The 17,042-nt window shown below is 34.5% G+C and overlaps 1 protein-coding gene across 2 annotated transcripts in view; it reads left to right on the top strand.

Annotated features, from left to right (window-relative positions):
- Positions 1 to 13,616, top strand: part of SCFD1 (sec1 family domain containing 1) — a 57,460-nt gene extending 43,844 nt beyond the window's left edge. For both annotated transcript variants that reach the window (XM_026095072.2, XM_026095071.2), the window contains 6 exons: positions 2,208 to 2,261; positions 5,855 to 5,907; positions 9,223 to 9,256; positions 10,363 to 10,428; positions 12,313 to 12,381; positions 13,400 to 13,616. In XM_026095072.2, coding sequence (XP_025950857.1) covers positions 2,208 to 2,261; positions 5,855 to 5,907; positions 9,223 to 9,256; positions 10,363 to 10,428; positions 12,313 to 12,381; positions 13,400 to 13,423 — 300 coding nt within the window. In that variant the 3' untranslated portion in view covers positions 13,424 to 13,616. The remainder of the gene's footprint in view (positions 1 to 2,207; positions 2,262 to 5,854; positions 5,908 to 9,222; positions 9,257 to 10,362; positions 10,429 to 12,312; positions 12,382 to 13,399) is intronic.
- The last annotated feature ends 3,426 nt before the right edge of the window (positions 13,617 to 17,042 follow it).

Here is a 17,042-nt window from a genome sequence, read left to right as displayed (position 1 = left end):
TAGGCTCTGAAAGCAGCTGACCTTGCATACCTTAGTCTGTCTGAAGTTGCCTTACTCTGCTTGACAAGTACGGCTGCTCTTTCTTTATTATTTTCTTTTGTCTCTCACGTAAGCTTTTATTGTTTTTTATTTATTTATTAGCCCATGCAAGTGTTTGCTAGGCATCCAGAGGAGAGCGCTGCTATCTAACCATAGAATGTCTCCTTTGTGTTTACTGTGCCCTGCCAATGAATGCTCTTGAACCAAATGCTTTTTTATTTAAAGAAGAAAAAATGCATTTGTTCTGGGGTCTGGGTTTTTTTTTTTTTTTTTGCTTGTGCATTACAAGTACTAGTTTTCCCATTCTCTGAATGCCATTGCATTTGTAATGCCTCTAAGTATTATGTAGATTAGGAATTTTAAACATAAACCAAAGTGTAATGTGGTGTTTATTCATGGTACAACCATTTCAGTTGTACCACCAAAACTTGAAATGAATGTTTCTTTTTTTAACAGCAACATTGTTCTTCTGTGCTAGCTCTGCATTAGGATATTTCCTATCACTGCAGCTATAGCTTCGTAATCAGAAAATTGGAATGACCTCTAACAAACCAAAACCATCTACTCCAGGAAAACAGTTTTGCTAGTGTAGTGCCATCTGCTGGGGGTTCTAGGACACAGCTTTGTACTACCACTGTATATAATAGGCTCTCTCTCCTAAACCTTAGGTATGTTTACTTTATTAAAGAGGAAGAAATGTTTTCCATGAAGGCTTTCTATTTACTATAACAAAAATACTGAAGCAGTACTACTGTGAATACTGTACCATAAAGAGTGCAACTAGATAAAAAAATGTAAATTCTCTTAGATGATGACATACTGTATTGTTACTGAAATAAAACTCGTTGCAAAAATAATGCTTAGCCAACACAGTTCAAGTATATTATTTTGCAGCACAGTAAAGTTATATTGTCTCTTAAGTCATTCCAGGTAAGTGCAGTTGTTCAGCTGAGTTTCCTGGTCTGGACTTGTATTTGTGCTAGCTATTAGAAAACAGCTTTATAAATACATTTGGACATGAGATTCTTCACTTGGTTCACTTCCTGACTTTCAACATTCAAAACGCTTCCTGAAATTCAAGTATTTTGGCCTACAGAAAAAATGCTTAATAGCAGTGTACATTACATGCACCTTTGACCATTTATTGTATCTCTATTATCTTCCAGTGTTTGTTATATCTTCTGCCAGCGTTACTAGTTCATGTGGAACCTCTGTTTATTCTTTATACAAAGAACATCTGTGGAACTCAAGGTTAAAGAACTTGATGTTAACAAATGTCATTCATAAGCATAATGGTACAGTTAGTTAACCACTGTAATTACTAACATGTTGGTCATCTTGTTAACTCCTTTGCCCAATCCTGTTAGTACAATGAGAATTTAAAACTCCTAAAATAGATTGTCAGTCATGATTGACCCATTACAGTGGCTAGTGGGCAAGCTGTTACAAGATGAAGATTTTGTAGCCCAGGGGTCTAGAATTAGAAAGCACTGTATATAGCTCCTTTGTGGATCCCAAATGGCTCAGCTTGCAAGCTATTAGCTGAGCATTCAACCAGTCTTTACAAAATACACATAGGAGAAGAAAAGCACTAGATGAAATAAGCCATGCTGAAAAACATTTCCTTCATGTCATGAAACCTAACAAAGTCAACCTTCTTAGACCTATAGTGTTGGAAAGTTTCTATATTACAATGCATGTATAGCTACACAACATACCACTTCTGGTAGAGCTATTCATGTTTGAATTCCTAGAAGTCTTCCAGTTTGGATTGGTTGCTTATTTAAACAGAGAATGGGGGGGAGAAAGGAGATCATGTTAAATGTGGACTGCTGAGGAAAATACTGTGCTTTATAGCAGAGACTTTATTTTGATTCAGTAATTTTTTTTAAAAAATATAGCTTTATATTTGATCTTTGAGAAGTAGCCTAAGGGAAAAAAAATAGTCCGTGTTCTGTACAGAAAGTCATTTGGGTGATGAATAAAAATGCTCAATCTCTACAAAACATGAGAAACAAAGCAAAACGGTTTAAAGTTAACTTTTCAAATGTTCTGTTGACAAATGACTCAAATGTTTCAAATGTTGAATATCTTATTCCATAAATTGTAGTGTGCCTGTGACTAGTAAACAATTCAGTATTCCATTAGTTTCACGTTCTGTTTCACAGAATCTACCAGTCACACGTATATTGGACAACCTTATGGAGATGAAGTCAAACCCTGTGAGTATAACTGCCTTCAAGTGGAAAGAGATGGGACAAATGAAATCTCTAAGCTGTGATACGTAACAGTCATGGCAATTCTTCGTACTTGATAAAGCAGTTAATTCTGATGATGCTGTGTCTCAATAACAGAACCATTTTTGTAACTATTGCATCAGAGTTTTTAGCATAAAAATAGTTTATAAATGATAATTTATTGTATATTGTTGATCTATTTATCACTTTTTTATTATATTTCTGTTAAGGGAAGTGAGAGTGGAAGCACTGTTTTTGAGTTTTTGGCTTCTAATACTCTTGTAGTATACACAGTTCCTGTTGCTTTTAAGTATCTTGAAGTTAATCAGGGGCCTGAAATTTTCTTTGCATCAAGGTGACTTTTTTTTCCAATAGTGCGATTTCAGAAGGTGAGCAGTTACTAAATATATTACATAAAATTGTGTTTTCCACATCTTTAAAGCTATTTATGGGAAAATAATGTTAACTGTCTGGGTCTTTCATTTTGCACGCAGGTTTGGTTTTGTGTCAGAAATGCCCTTGTTTCTCCTTGTTTCTATGAAAATTTACTCAGATTTGCCTAAGTTATAAACTTTTGAAAAGCTTAAATTTTAGATGCATGGTCAAGAGATTTGCTAGAATTTAAAGCAAAAAGTAGCGCCAAATCTTGTCTACCTAGCGTATGGTCAGGGCTGCTTTATTCTCGCTATATACTGAGTTCCTTCAGCATTCTTATATATGAGCATACTGTACATGAGCTTGTTTTGAAAAATCATGTTTTGAAAGTTACTTTAAAAGCTTTAATACGCCTGCCACATTTCAGTGGTCTTCCTGTTTTAACGACATTAAAATCAGATAGAGATACAACTGTAATATCTCACACTGGTTTAGCAGTATACCTAGAAAGAGGGAAGGAGAAGGGGAAATTGCTTTGATCTCATCATTTGAACATTCTTGGCACTACAAAAGCAAGTTTTTACACTATTTTACTTAACCGTGTTTTTAAAGAAGTACAAAGAATACATGGACTTGGCAATTCTTAATTTTGGCAGTAGCTGAATTTTCAAACTGGAGCTTAACTATGCTCCACACTTTCTGGCTGTTCAGACCTGGGCCATTTGCATCCACTGATCCATCTTTGCCTCTGTACTAGGATATGCCTATACTTTAGTTAGCATTTCCCTGGTCAGTTATGCATGCTCTCCTGAGCTACCCAAGTCCAGCAAGTTTAATGATAGTTTTTACTCTTTACTGCATTGGTTATGACAGAAATGTAGGTATTCCTGGTATTAATAATAGGGTATTAATCATATGTAATGAGGTGATAAGTAATAGTAAAACAAGACAGTAATCAACATGCAGGTAATCCTGCCTTTTCTTAAACTTTACTTTATAGATAATATATGTGATGATTGTTAGGCAGAAAATTTGCTTTTGGTTAACGAACCAAGAAATTGATGTTTTCAGGGCTAAGCGGGGGGTTGTCGTCCTTATATGCAAGACTTGGAAAAGATATGCTGTGCAGGACAGCACTGTCAAGGGAGCTGTAGTCTCCTTCACCTGCTACCCATCTGCCTGGATGAAAGAAAACTGTCAACAAGTTTGAAAAGACCTTTTAGCCAATTTTATATATTCAACCAGTAGAGGTCACTCAAAATGCTTAATATGGAAAACTGAAATTAAAAATTACTAGTCACTTAGAATAGGTGAAAACTGAAACCAAAAAAAATCCTGACAAACACGAACTTCCTCAGCCTACAAGTTTAGGAATTGGTTTGGAAAAGTTTGCAAGTCATATGCTTTATTTTTGCTGACTTGATACTGTCAAATTGCACTTAGTAAAGAACAGCCTAGATCACTTTGATAATTTGGAGAAAACATTGGCCTTCTCACTTGAAAAAGCAGACATTGAGGCAGTCCTTCAGACAGAGGCCTCATCTTTCACTGCCACTTGAATTCATGACCCAAAAACAGATGTCCTATTTATCAAGTCTTAGGAGACCAGAGAAGCCCTAAAGAATAGTTCTCTTAACCTATAGGAAAATTTTCCCTTTCAGCTAATAGAAGAAAGCCAGAGAGTCATTGTGAAATATGTTTAGGCTTGCTGTTGGATTAACAGAAGTGTATCTGGAAAAGGACAGTGTGTAGATTTACACCTGTGTGGCTTCTGTTCTTCTGATGTTTGAGGTGCTTTCCATCCTCAGAATGGACATGGCAAAGACAGGGCAGAGGGAGTTTAAGATATTTTTTTTTCCCAACACACAAGAAAATCTCCTTTATAGTTCACTGAATCTTACTAGCTAACCACGGTGGTCAGTGTATGAAATGTACATACAGATAAATGTTTACATTTTTATGCAGAATTAAAACAGATTATTCAGGAGTCATGCTAATTGAGTGTAAATAAATTTAAATTATATTGTTTCTTTTTATATTTAGCATAAAGTAATATACTAAAGGTAAAACTTCTGCCACAGCTGTTCACAAATATTATTGTGTCAGTTAAAAATTTTAAATTACTCAAAATAGCATGCTTTGCATAACTCATACACAGTTGTCTTTAAATCACTCTGTGTGTTACTCAAGTACTTGTCCCTGCTGCTTGTTTTGTCTGAAGGACAACTACTAGGAAGGCCAAATAAGTCCATAGTTGTGGTTTCAAAGTTTTTCATAAGCAGGAACAGAAAGAACAACTCTTATCGGTAAAAATACCATCCTGTAAATCAAGAAGAATTATTTCTGTTATACAGAACCATCAAAACACAAAGATCCTGCATGTAGCACACAAATGAAATCAACTTAACTCCTGCAGGCAATTTATCCATAAACTAAACTTCACAGTACCTGGCTGAAAATGTAGTATAGAAACAGATGAAAGCCAACTAGCTGTCAGAAGCAGTTACTAAGACACTTTGTTTTTCATCTATAATAACTGGCAAAAATCTTGTTGTTGCCAATAAAAATATTGGATACGTCTCAGTGTTTTGCATGAAGACAAATTTTTTTCTGTAATTTAGACAGTTCTTGTAGAACTTACTTCTTCACAAACCTAATTTTGTTTTAATAATAGTCATAAATCATGAAATGAAAAGGATAAATTTCATAATAGTAGCAGATTTTGATCTATGCTCTATTTTGCTTTCATTGCCATAAAAGTATTTTGTTTTATAATATTAAATCAATAGGAGATCACTGTAACCTGGAAAATTCTAACATTCATAACTAACCACATGATATTCCTCTAAAGCTGGTGACACATTAATTTTTTTTTCTGCCTGTTGCTTTTCTGCCGGGATTTATTTTGCAACCAGTATATTTTTTGGAAAGTTCGTAATAGTGGATTTTAGATGAACCAGAAACTAAGAGCCACTTCAATAGCACCCTTCATGGCTCTAACTTTTGTGGAAGAACTACTGTTTATACTGTACTGGTTCAGTTATATATAAACATTATAAATATACGTGGACATCACAAATAATTTTGTATGATGTAACTTCTAAATGGAAAATTGCAGTGGTCCGAATTGTGTTTAATATATAAGCAAACATTTGTTAGCAGAGATTATGATCTTTAAGATTAAAAGCATTTTTTTTTAATAGGAGACAGATGACTACAGGTATTTTGACCCCAAGATGCTCCGAGGTAGTGACAGGTGAGTTTACTATGAGATTTGCTTTTTTCCTTCTGCTGTGTGAAATGGGTAATTTAACAAATCCATTTTATTTTATATACTGACTGCACACGGTATTCAATTATTAATTCTAGGTCAAGGCAGTTGATGTTGAAGAAATTTACAGTTAGAGCTTGGATCAACCAGATACATTTTTGTAATACTGCACAAAAACTTTTGTTCCAATGTTTGAACATACTGCTAAAATCTACATCTGTGGAGACACAGGAATATGTACTAACATTTAGCAAGAATAAATATTCGAAGGTTTTACAGTAATACCGATTTATTTTGAAACTTTGTGTGTTCATTATTAAACTGAAGTCATTTGATAGTGCACCAAAACTTTTCTGTCACTTTTCAGTTAAAATTTTAATTTGAACACTTTTTTTTTAGTAATTTGTTAGTAACTTTGCTAAAAATAATTAAAAATTGAGTGCATTTGCTCTTGTATAGACAGATGCATATTTTATATTCATGTACATATGAAAGAGATACAATTTATGTTGCCACTAAAAAGAGAAGAAAATAAGTTGATAAATTTTTAGTGGACTTATTTATTATAACTTTTGCTTCTGTGAATAATACCCATGGCTGATTAGAGGTGAGCTTATATTCTAGAAAAGATGACGATGTTTCATTTTAATGTACCTTTCTAATAATTTCCATTTGAGCTGTGGGAAAATGATAGCTCAATTGCTGAAATTTATATTGGACTAATAGTTACAATATTTGCACATTGCTTATTTACAATAGCAGAAGTGGTAATGAAAAACAAATTCCGTAGAATGTCTTATTTGAAAGTATTACTGCAGCCTTTATAAAACTTCAAAAATTTAGCAGATTTTGAAAACATTAAAGAAAAAACAGTATGTTACTTAATTGCATCTTTTGTTGTTTCATTCTCCTTTTGTGTAGCATTTTAGAGCATTTTGTCTGAAACAAAGATTATTGTTTTATTAAAGAATTTTTTTTATATAAATGTGCATTCTTACCCATTATATGTGTTGCTTCTGTTAGTTTAAACAGTGTAATGATATGCCTCTACAGCAGTTCATAAATGTGTCATTCTGTGTAACTGTAATAATTATTGCAGGAAGGTTTTAAATTTTGGGTCGAGGTTTGTTTTTTAAATGAACCCAAGTTATATTCCTTTACCTTTTTTAACCTTTCTCAATTGGAGGGCCCCCCTATGCTGGAAGTGCAGAAATTAGTTAGCCTGTTTTTCTTAGTAACTTTTCAAGACTTCATAGTAGTGGTTCACAGACAATACATGTTGAAAACCCATGTCCTAGAGAAAATGTTGGGAATCTGTTTTAATAGTACCTTTAAGTTAATGGTACGCAATGCAATTTTTATTTAAACTTCATTGTATAAAGCTAAAATATGGATTGTTTGAACAGATTTATGGAGGCTTACCTGCTAAAGATCACTTCATCAGAATTATACCCTACACTTGATGTATCCATTATAAATTATACTGATGGGATAAGAAATGTGTCTTTTTCCATTCAGTAGTTGGGTTTTCAACAGAATAGATTGATAGGCACCATTACTTTATCAAAAGCAAGTGTCCAGGATCAGCTTTTAAGACTTCTAATGCAGAAGTCATTGACCTTTTTTTTTGCTTTCACGGTTTCTATTATTTTTAGTGCATTCCATGCAGTTTGAATATGTAGTTACATAAATATAATGGTCATTACACCAAGCACTAAGTCATTAAACCAAATATGCACATCAGATGTATTTAGTTTTCTCATAGAAAAGAGATGCTTTGAGGGCTCTATGTTGATGTGTGTCTTGTTCATGTGACAAGATTTGTCACAGCCACTAATAATACAGCTTTAATATATAGCATCCATTGCATGCTTATTTTAAAGATTTCAAATTGCCTTAAATCTAATTTGAGCATGACAACAAAACTATAGTATAGCTATAGAGACATTTGTCTAATTCTCCCATCTAGATGGTAGCACAAATATTTACAGATTATCAAAAAAAGGTAGGTTAACTGGCTTGACAAAATATCACTAGTGTAAAATATCAGTATTCAATAAAATAATTAATGTGAGACTATCTAATTAATGCAACAATATTAAAAAGTGTTTCTTAAGAGGACTCCTTCCCTTTTAAGAACTACTGGCATTTCTGCTTATTATTTTTAAATGGAGTGGGAATCACATTACACTAATTCAGACTTAGCAAACTAACACCTTTATATCCCATGCAGAGCCTATGTAAAGCACAAACAGGGCTTGCCATATGACAGGATGACCCAAATTATATGTGGATTTGTCATACCATATTCAAATAAGGAGAGAATTAGGCTAGCAGTTCTGCGTATGTGGGGTTTGTAGCATTCACAATAGATTCAAAACAAACAGCATATTTAAAGATAGCCATTGTCTCTTAAAAGCTATTTTTCGTCATACACTGTGAGCTATGTTACATGAACTCATATTGGTCACTTCAGAGATCAGGAAAAAACTTTCTGGCATAAGAGAAAAGAAAGAAATTAAACTAGCCTGGGTCTGCAGGCCAGTACAAGGCAACAAGCAGTGTGAGCCTGTGCGCCAAAGGAAGGAGAGCAGGTTGCTGCTTCAGAGGGTTCGCTTTCCTTTTCCTTTCCTCCCCAGTATGCAAGGTGGTGCAAGAGGCGAGGTTTCTCTCCCTCTGCCTGCTGCCTGCCAGGGGCTAGACCATGTAATCAAATGGAGAGGAAGCATCTGTACCACTCAAACTGTAAATTATCTCTTCCTGTTTAAATCATTTTATTCCTGATGTTGTTGCTGTGAACCCTGACACTGGAGCACAAAGACAGCTGCTGTCTCTAGTAATTTTTTAGATTTTGAAACATCAGTAAGTATGCAGGCAGGCATACTGTGAGCTGCCTGGCTCATCTAGTGAAGGTTCAGGTAGGTAGCATTTGTAAGTGGCACGAACCACGATTTTTATGTACAGGCTTAACTAATGTTGGTGAGGTTTTTACTAATACCTCTTTCATTGCATTTGTGCTCATACTCCACAGAAGTGTTGTTGTAAAGCTCATGATTCAAAGGACAGCTTTAAAACTGAAGAAGTAAAATTCCTTTTTACTCAGTTATTGTTCCTGTAGAATGGATGATTTTATATAATAAATCATTTACTTAAGATGAATGCAGAAAGGCAATTACTGCTCTATTTTAAATCTTTGCCTAGTATTATATAGTATGCCATAAATATGATGTGTATGTGATAAGTTATTTATATCAGTGTCAAGTAAGATTCAAATTAAATTGCAGTTTATTTTTCTTATAGTTCAGTTCCAAGAAACAAAAATCCATTCCAGGAGGTAAGTCATGTAGAAATTATTTTTCAGTGTTCATGTATTAAGAAGAAAAACTTTTTTTTCCTAAAGTAGCAGTCATTTTTAATGATCTTAATTAAGAAAATTAGAAGTTTCTGTTTGCAAAAACCACTTAGTCTAATTACATCTAGCATTAGTTGTACTTAGCACTTGCTCTGAAGTAATCTTTCCATCTTCAAAGGACTGTGAAAGCATTAACTAATCCTGGAGAAAAAAAAAATTAGAAAATGCTTCTGGAGGCAATTACAGGAATTTAGTAATACTGATTACAATATTATTACTTTGAGTATGGTACTCAGAAATTTAAAACTCCCATTGTTATAGTAGGCTTTTATAATATTCTCTAAATTTCATCCTTTGTGTGTCCTTAAAGAATCAATCATTGATACAAGTGATTGTACTTTAGACAGTCTGTGTAATTTAAGGAAAAGAAAACAAACTGCAGTTGTCATTATTTCCTCCCTTTCCATTTAATACTTTCATTATTTTTAACATAAATGTTTGGAAATAGTAACAATCTTACCTACCTTAATCTACTACCAATTTTCAAATACAAAACGTTTGCCTTGTCAGCGTCTTTGATTTCTCTTGAAATGTCTTAATTATCCTCTTGAAGAAAAGAATATATCATGAGGTGTCATATCTGACTAACAGAAGGTCATAGCAGCCGTGACAGTAGTAACAAAGCCCATATAAAATTCATATAATGTAGTCAAGCAATTACAAAAGTATTTTATTTGTTTCCCAAATTAATTCTTAATGGTCCACAGAAATATTTTTAAGTGTTCTTTTGGACACTGGAGACATCTCCATGTGAAAAAAAGTAACATGTTGAAACTGCATAAATTTCCAAAATTTCTTAGTAGAAGAAAGTGACATGTTAAAAGCTTTCTGCTTGCCCCTTTGTGTACCTGTACAATTTTTCTACTACCATATTTCAGGTAGGAAGCCAGTACTGCTTGCAGTTCTTAGAATGAAGTGTGATTGATCAGGATGACCGTTGCTCTGTGTTTGATGATTTGGTATATATCTTAGTACCGAAATGTTAAGATTTGATTGCATATTCTGAATATCTCTGTGTTGCATTTTAGGCAATAGTATTTGTAGTCGGAGGAGGCAACTATATTGAATATCAAAATCTTGTTGACTACATAAAGGTACGTATGCTTATGGCAGTTATGTTGTGTAACACACTGATAGCAACAAATTTTAGCAGACTTTCTGTAACATATTTAGAGGATTGCTTCTATGAAATTAACCTTAACATCTTTATGATATGTTCAATCAGGGAAAAATACATAAGAAAATATCAATAGGAAATGAGGGTTTTTAGTTTTTGCTGATGTTGCACTTTTGAATTGAGTCAATAAACAGAATTCTGCCTTATTTTGTCTTTCATAATTTACTACTATGCATCAGGTTTTATTTTGCCAGAAAGGGCGACAAGTCTCAGTCCTCATATGTGTTAGACAACACAGTTTAGCACAAGAAATTTAGATCCAACATAATTTTTCAGTGAAAACATACTGGACTTTGAAGAGTACTAAGGTTATTTTATTTGAGGTGTTAAGGGGTTTAAACTTGTCTCCAATAATTATGTAGCTATAATTCCCTTTGTTTAAATGTTCTAAGCGTTTTTATTTAAAATTACTCTTTTAGAAGAATACACATGACACACTGCAAGTGTACATGAATGTGTATTTTAGCTACTTGGAAGGCAACAGTCCCATTTCACAATTATTTCTGTCTTTTAAAAATGTATTTGGTACTATGCAGAAATAAATGTTATTCAGTCATACTGCTGAAAATGAGACCTGTCAAAATACCAGTTTAGATCAAAAACTGAGCTTTTTAGGTGTAAGGATTAAAACAGAAAGCAAAGCCACCCCAACTGGCCTGAAACGTGGGAAGACCCAAGCTCAAGATCCTGCTTAGGGAAAAGAATAGCATATTATCAGAAATCACTCAAATTTAAGAAAAGATGAGGACTTGAACCAGGACTGCCAGCTCCCCAAATAGCATGCAGGCACCAACTATGGACTGTTAGCATCTCCTTCTTTTACTTTCTGCTGAAACAGCAAAACTGATAGCATTTATGAAACAGAAACACTTTGTGAAGGCTTATGTTCCTGTTTTGCTCTTTAATAAGTACAATTTTAACTTCCTGTCAGAAAAACTAAGTCTTTGCAGATAGGCTTATTCTAGGCTGTTTTTGTCTTGCCAGCTCTCCTGACTACTTCTCATTTGTTAGTCATAAATGTAGAGCTAGAAGGATTCTCCTTTTCTAATTACAGATAGCTAAGTAATATGGAAAAATGCAAAATAATTTAACAGTGAAGCTGTTTAACTTGATTTCTCAAGACTATCCCTGAACTTTGAGGAATGATGGCATTAATAGCTCAACACTGGAAATAAAACATAGTTTGAAACTATGTATTACTTGTACTAATTTTCACTTTCAAAATGCTAAGGTAGCACTTTGGCAGCCTTTTTTACAGTCAAGCAAGTACTGTTAAACCATTCACTGCAAACTAGGGTTATTATGTATCTAATTGAATTAATCATAACATTGTTTCAAAATCCTTTTACAAAAAATGCTGCTTCTAACTTCACAGAGGCTTTTTTGGTTCTGTCACAACAGTAGTAGTAAATATGTCGTTACTATTCTTACAGTAATGTCCAGTTAGTTTAGGGGGCAGAGGTTTGACTGGGTTTTTTTGGGAGGCAACAGAGGGGATGACCTTCCCTCCCCTGTGCCATTCATATATACATCAAAGAATTTAGGATTCCAGTGGGTTTAAATGTGTAAAATGCCTCATTTTTTCTACTTTTTTTTCTGCCTCTGGTGTCTTGTTTTCCATTTCAATTTAATTACAGGGGCGGAGGGGGGTTTCCTGGTGGACAGATTATTCTGGTTCTTTTCCTGGCCAACTTCATCAAGAGATTGTGGGTTTTTTGGTATGCAGTTAGTTTTAAACTAATTTAGCACTTCTGCTGCTCTGTTAAAAACTTGATCTCTTCCCATTTTTGTCTTTTCATAGGGCAAACAAGGTAAACATGTGCTGTATGGCTGCAGCGAACTCTTTAATGCTACACAGTTTATAAAACAGGTAGGTTACCTTTGGTAATACCTCTGTAATTTTTATTACTTATATAACTGTATTTTGAGTGAGTTACCTTTACTTTTCTCTATGGATATTTTTTTTTTAAGTAAAAATTGAAATTGCTTTTAAGTTTAAAACATACTTGTGTTTATATTTACTTGATTTTAGTGGGGTTTGGAGTCATTGCTTTTATTAACTTTTGAAGGCCTGTATTGTAAATGTTAGTTCCACAGGTAACGCAGGTGAACAAGTTTGGTTTTTTTAAGGATTTTTGTTAAGGCTATTACAAATTAAAGTAACAAAAAAAAAAAAAACCACACAGTTCTTGGCACCCTCTACAAATAGCACGTCTTTTCAGGTTTTTCTAGCAACTCAGAAGAGTAAAAACTGACCTTCAACTGTGGTTTTGAAACCTTTGTTCTAAATGTTGCTGTTCACAAGAATTGGCTTAGAGGGGGTTCAAAGTTGTCCATACCTATTAAAATAAATCTTCTGATACTGTTAATGAAGTTATCATTGCCATTACTTCTCCATGCCTCTTTCCAAAACAAATGCAAAATACAAATTATTCATGTTTTGTCAGCAACTAACAGTCCTTCAGTGCCTGTCACCATCTATGCTTTTACTTCCTACTAACATGAGAATAAATTCATTCTTATTTAAAGCTACATTTTACAGCACTAAACTCATTTTTGTTGCACCTGAAAGAGACAAAACAAATGGTACATATCAGATTGATTGCTCTTCAATCAGTTTAATTAACTTTTACATTCCTCAGAGACTGGCTGCATGTACTGGACTTTTACCACCTAAATTTATTCAAATGTTATGATTTTAAAGAAGTTCAGATCCATTCCTGTGAGTGGATGCCTTAAATAGTTTCTCTATTACCACCATGCTTTTGGTTGCAGGAAACAACCAAACTTTGTAGGACAGAAAAAGTTGGCTCTATGAACTGGTTACTAGTTTGACTGAAAGAATAAGATTAGCAACCTAATGTTATTTTTTGTCTCTTTTTCTTTAGTTGTCCCAACTTGGCCAGAAATAAGACTGAAACCCCATTACCTGGATGGCAGTGTGACAACAAAGAATTGTTATAATGCTCAGATATCTTCATATCTATAATATTGTCCTTACATTAAAACTTAAACCGTTCCATTAATTTGATATTTTTTTTAAAAAAGATCTGTAATTAATATAGTGTATAACAACATTTCAGAAATAAACCTTAAAACATGCTATGTTTTTGGTGGGGGTCAGTTTCCACATTATTACTTTCTAAATGCAGTATTAGCTATGGCATATGATAGAGCTATCTGCAAAGTTTAGCATTTTCAGGGTCTTGTATATAATTTTTGTTAGAGCACATAAAAACAATAGTTGGAAGAAAAAGTCAAATCTCTTTTTAGGGGACATATTCTTACTGAAAGGCAGGCTATCTTTATTTAACAAAATGTAAAAGGACAGCTGCATTTTAGGACCACAGATAAACAGCCTTAGCATGAGAGAACTACTACTTTTAGTTGTTGCCCTTTTAATATTTACCAAAGTCCTTATACTTGTCTTTTGACTTGTGCAGTTTTTAACTCGATGGTCTGAAGTTGTACTTGAAGTCACTTCGATACAAGTTTCTGATACAGTAACTTAGCTGTCCTCTCTAAGGTTGAGCCATCTGTATTTGCCTGCCTGCCTGCCTAGCTGGAGTTTCAACTTGTAAAATTGTGAAAGCTTTAATACTTTTTTCTTCCCAAACATAACAGTCAAAGCAGTTAAAATAAAAAGTGCAGAAACTAAGCCACACTTATAGTACAACTCCTAATTGTTTTATAAGCACACATTTAAAATACACTTTTTATCAGTTGCATTAGGAAGAGCTGCTTTAGGTGTGGGTAGTATGTCAGCAAATCTCTTGATAAATAATTAAGTAATGGTAGCTCTGGAGAGTATACGTATGGGAATTTGAAGAAGGCCACACAATTACTTTATAGTGCCTCTCTGCCACTAGAAACATCCCCTCAGAGAATCGCACTGCTACAGGTGAAGCAATAATACATCATATTCAAAATGAGGCCTATTCAAAAAGTGAAAAGAAAATACTTACTGTGTATTAACAAACTGTGAAATCATAAGAATTATTGACTTACTGGAAAAAACACGTCTAAAAATTTACACTATTCCTCAGATGATGTTTAATATTAATTTTGCTTTTCAGACAATATTCTTTCCCAAAGTAGAATTTTTTTTAGAACATCAGTACAAGAAGTGCAGCTGATCTTTTCCTTAAAATAAAGTATTGCAATAAAAATAAATATGTATAATCTAGACCATGTTATCCAAAAGTAAGTGTTACTTAATTATCTCAGCAGAGGAATGCAAGCTACTCTGCACTACAGCTCTAAGCTACTTACTTCACTAATATAATAAATGTATTTATGCTGATGTTAATTATAGTTCTTTTAAGTGAGCACTCTTCAATAGTTCAGCCAGCTAGAAGACTTGCTCCGTCAAATGCAGTTCATTTTTCCTCTAATTCCCTAATGTGCATTATAATTACATATACACTGTGTTTGCTAAACAAAGTCAAAGTAGTACATTTGGAAAAGAAAATGATATTTAAGGTGGTTCTTGTTTCCTGTTAGAGTTTGTTCCAGGAGCTTGAAATAATCCCTGTAAATATCAGTTAAAACATAGCTTGACTCTTGCAGCTGACAGCCAAGTTCTGGAAAAATCTGCTGACTGCTTTTTGTGTAGCACCTTCGGCCGTCAGTGACATGACGGACCCAGGTAATTTAATATCTTCAGTGTAAAGAACTAGCAACTTGAAATAATGCTGTTCTCTACGAGTTCGCTGACTAAGGACAGAGGTGTTGACCAATCTACCCTGTTGATAGGTGTTTCTGGGTTCTGCAGTCAATTGCGGATGGCTGCTTTGTTCCTAGGTAGTAATTTTTTTTCAGCCAGGAATTGTCAGAAGTATATATAAGCAAAGTTGTTTCACTGCCCAAAAGGGCAAAGCCATAGTATAACCCTACAGATCTTACTATCTGAGAGCAAGCAGTCTGGGAGCTAAATCACAGCTTACAGAATTTGCTCATTCAGGTCTGTGGCTGTAAACTACCAGCCAACAAGACTATGCTATTTATTTAGATTATTCTTCATATGCCTGTTCATTAACAGCTCAGTCAAACATGGCCTTAGTCTGGTTCCCCTCGTGAAAGCACAGACCTGGTGAGTGTCAGCCATAGCTGGTATATACCGAAGTCCATCCCCCGCTGCAGCCTGTCTCCAGCACTGGCCAGGATCAGCTGTCTCTGGCAGGTAACAGGAATGCCTCAAGAACATTGCTCAGAATTGCTCACTTCACTTGACATATGTAGCAATGAGGTACCTGAAAATAAAAATCACATGCCAGTTGCGGTATCAATTGCTTCTTTTGATAGACATATAAGATGCATGTTTTTATACAGCTTTTACTTGTTCCCTTGTCCTTTGTTCATTAAGAATGTGTTTAAAATAGCAGAAGTTTGTTTAGTTGACATATTCATAAAGTTTGCAAATTAAGGTTTTCTTTGCATCTGTAGACAGGTTTAATTTGTGTCCAGCCTTATACCTGGATCTTCAGGTTTGTTTTGTGAACATGCACTGATCAAGTAAGTTTTTTTTTTTTAATGAATAAATACAATTTTAATATTTTAAACATTCTTCTCTTTCTCTTTCCACCCCCAAATTTGATTTTCGTATTTGGTATATTAGTAGTCTTAAAGCTCTGTGTTAACATTAAAAAAGTCAGATTTACTACCATGCCTTTGTACAAGCATGCTCATCATGGTTCTTCCTTTCTGACACAACCTGATTATTACACGCTGGTTTTTGTTACGTAGCCCTTTTCCCTATATACCTGTGTGGAATAAGGAATGTAAAAGCTTGTACATGATTTCCAGCAGCAAATGAAATTAAAAGTAAACTGGCCCCTTTGCAAGCTTATTGAGTGTACAGCCAGTGACCATACCCTTCACAGCCTCAAAGGCCTCTGCTTAAAAGACAGATCAGGGCCACAAAGCCACATGCCTGGGCTCTGACAGTGAACTTTTAAGTAAAGCAGTCACAGCAGCATTCATATTGCTAAATATGTTAAGTGGGTGCATGGAGAATCAGCAGGTTTTGGAACTTTCCTAACCTCTCGGCATAGTCAGACGTTTTCACAGTTGCTCTTTGTTAACAAACCTGGGGAAGGGCTGGCTGGCAGGACAGTGCTGACGGGCAGCTCCGGCCTCCGGCACAGTAACTCTAGCTCCGGTGTCTCGGGACTGGCAACCCTTCACTGGGCTCTACCTTCTCATTTAGGTAAGTAGAAGCAGAGCAAGGCTGGGTTTCAAAGTGCTGTATCTGTTCTCAGGAAGAAAATGAGCAGTCTGGTCTTCAGCTGTGGAAAATCTGCACGTCTGCCTTCCAAGAAGTGTATGCTTGTCGTCTCACGCTCACAGCTTGAAACAATAATCCTCCTTTCTCTTTCTTCTTGCTTTACTTCAAAGGGTCGTGAATATTTAGATGGCTGTTTTGTGAATTAATGATGAATTCATTTAGTGCCTTTGTTTTTTTAGAATGAGACTTTTTTAGAAAAAGTCAATAACAATAAAAAAGAAATGAGCAGAATGAGGGGAAAAAAG

The sequence above is a fragment of the Dromaius novaehollandiae genome, chromosome 5 (genome assembly GCF_036370855.1).
Source record: "Dromaius novaehollandiae isolate bDroNov1 chromosome 5, bDroNov1.hap1, whole genome shotgun sequence".
In the NCBI taxonomy this organism is placed as follows: domain Eukaryota; kingdom Metazoa; phylum Chordata; class Aves; order Casuariiformes; family Dromaiidae; genus Dromaius; species Dromaius novaehollandiae.
The sequence above is the reverse complement of the archived record's forward strand: the minus strand, read 5'-3'. Positions and strand labels throughout refer to the sequence as shown.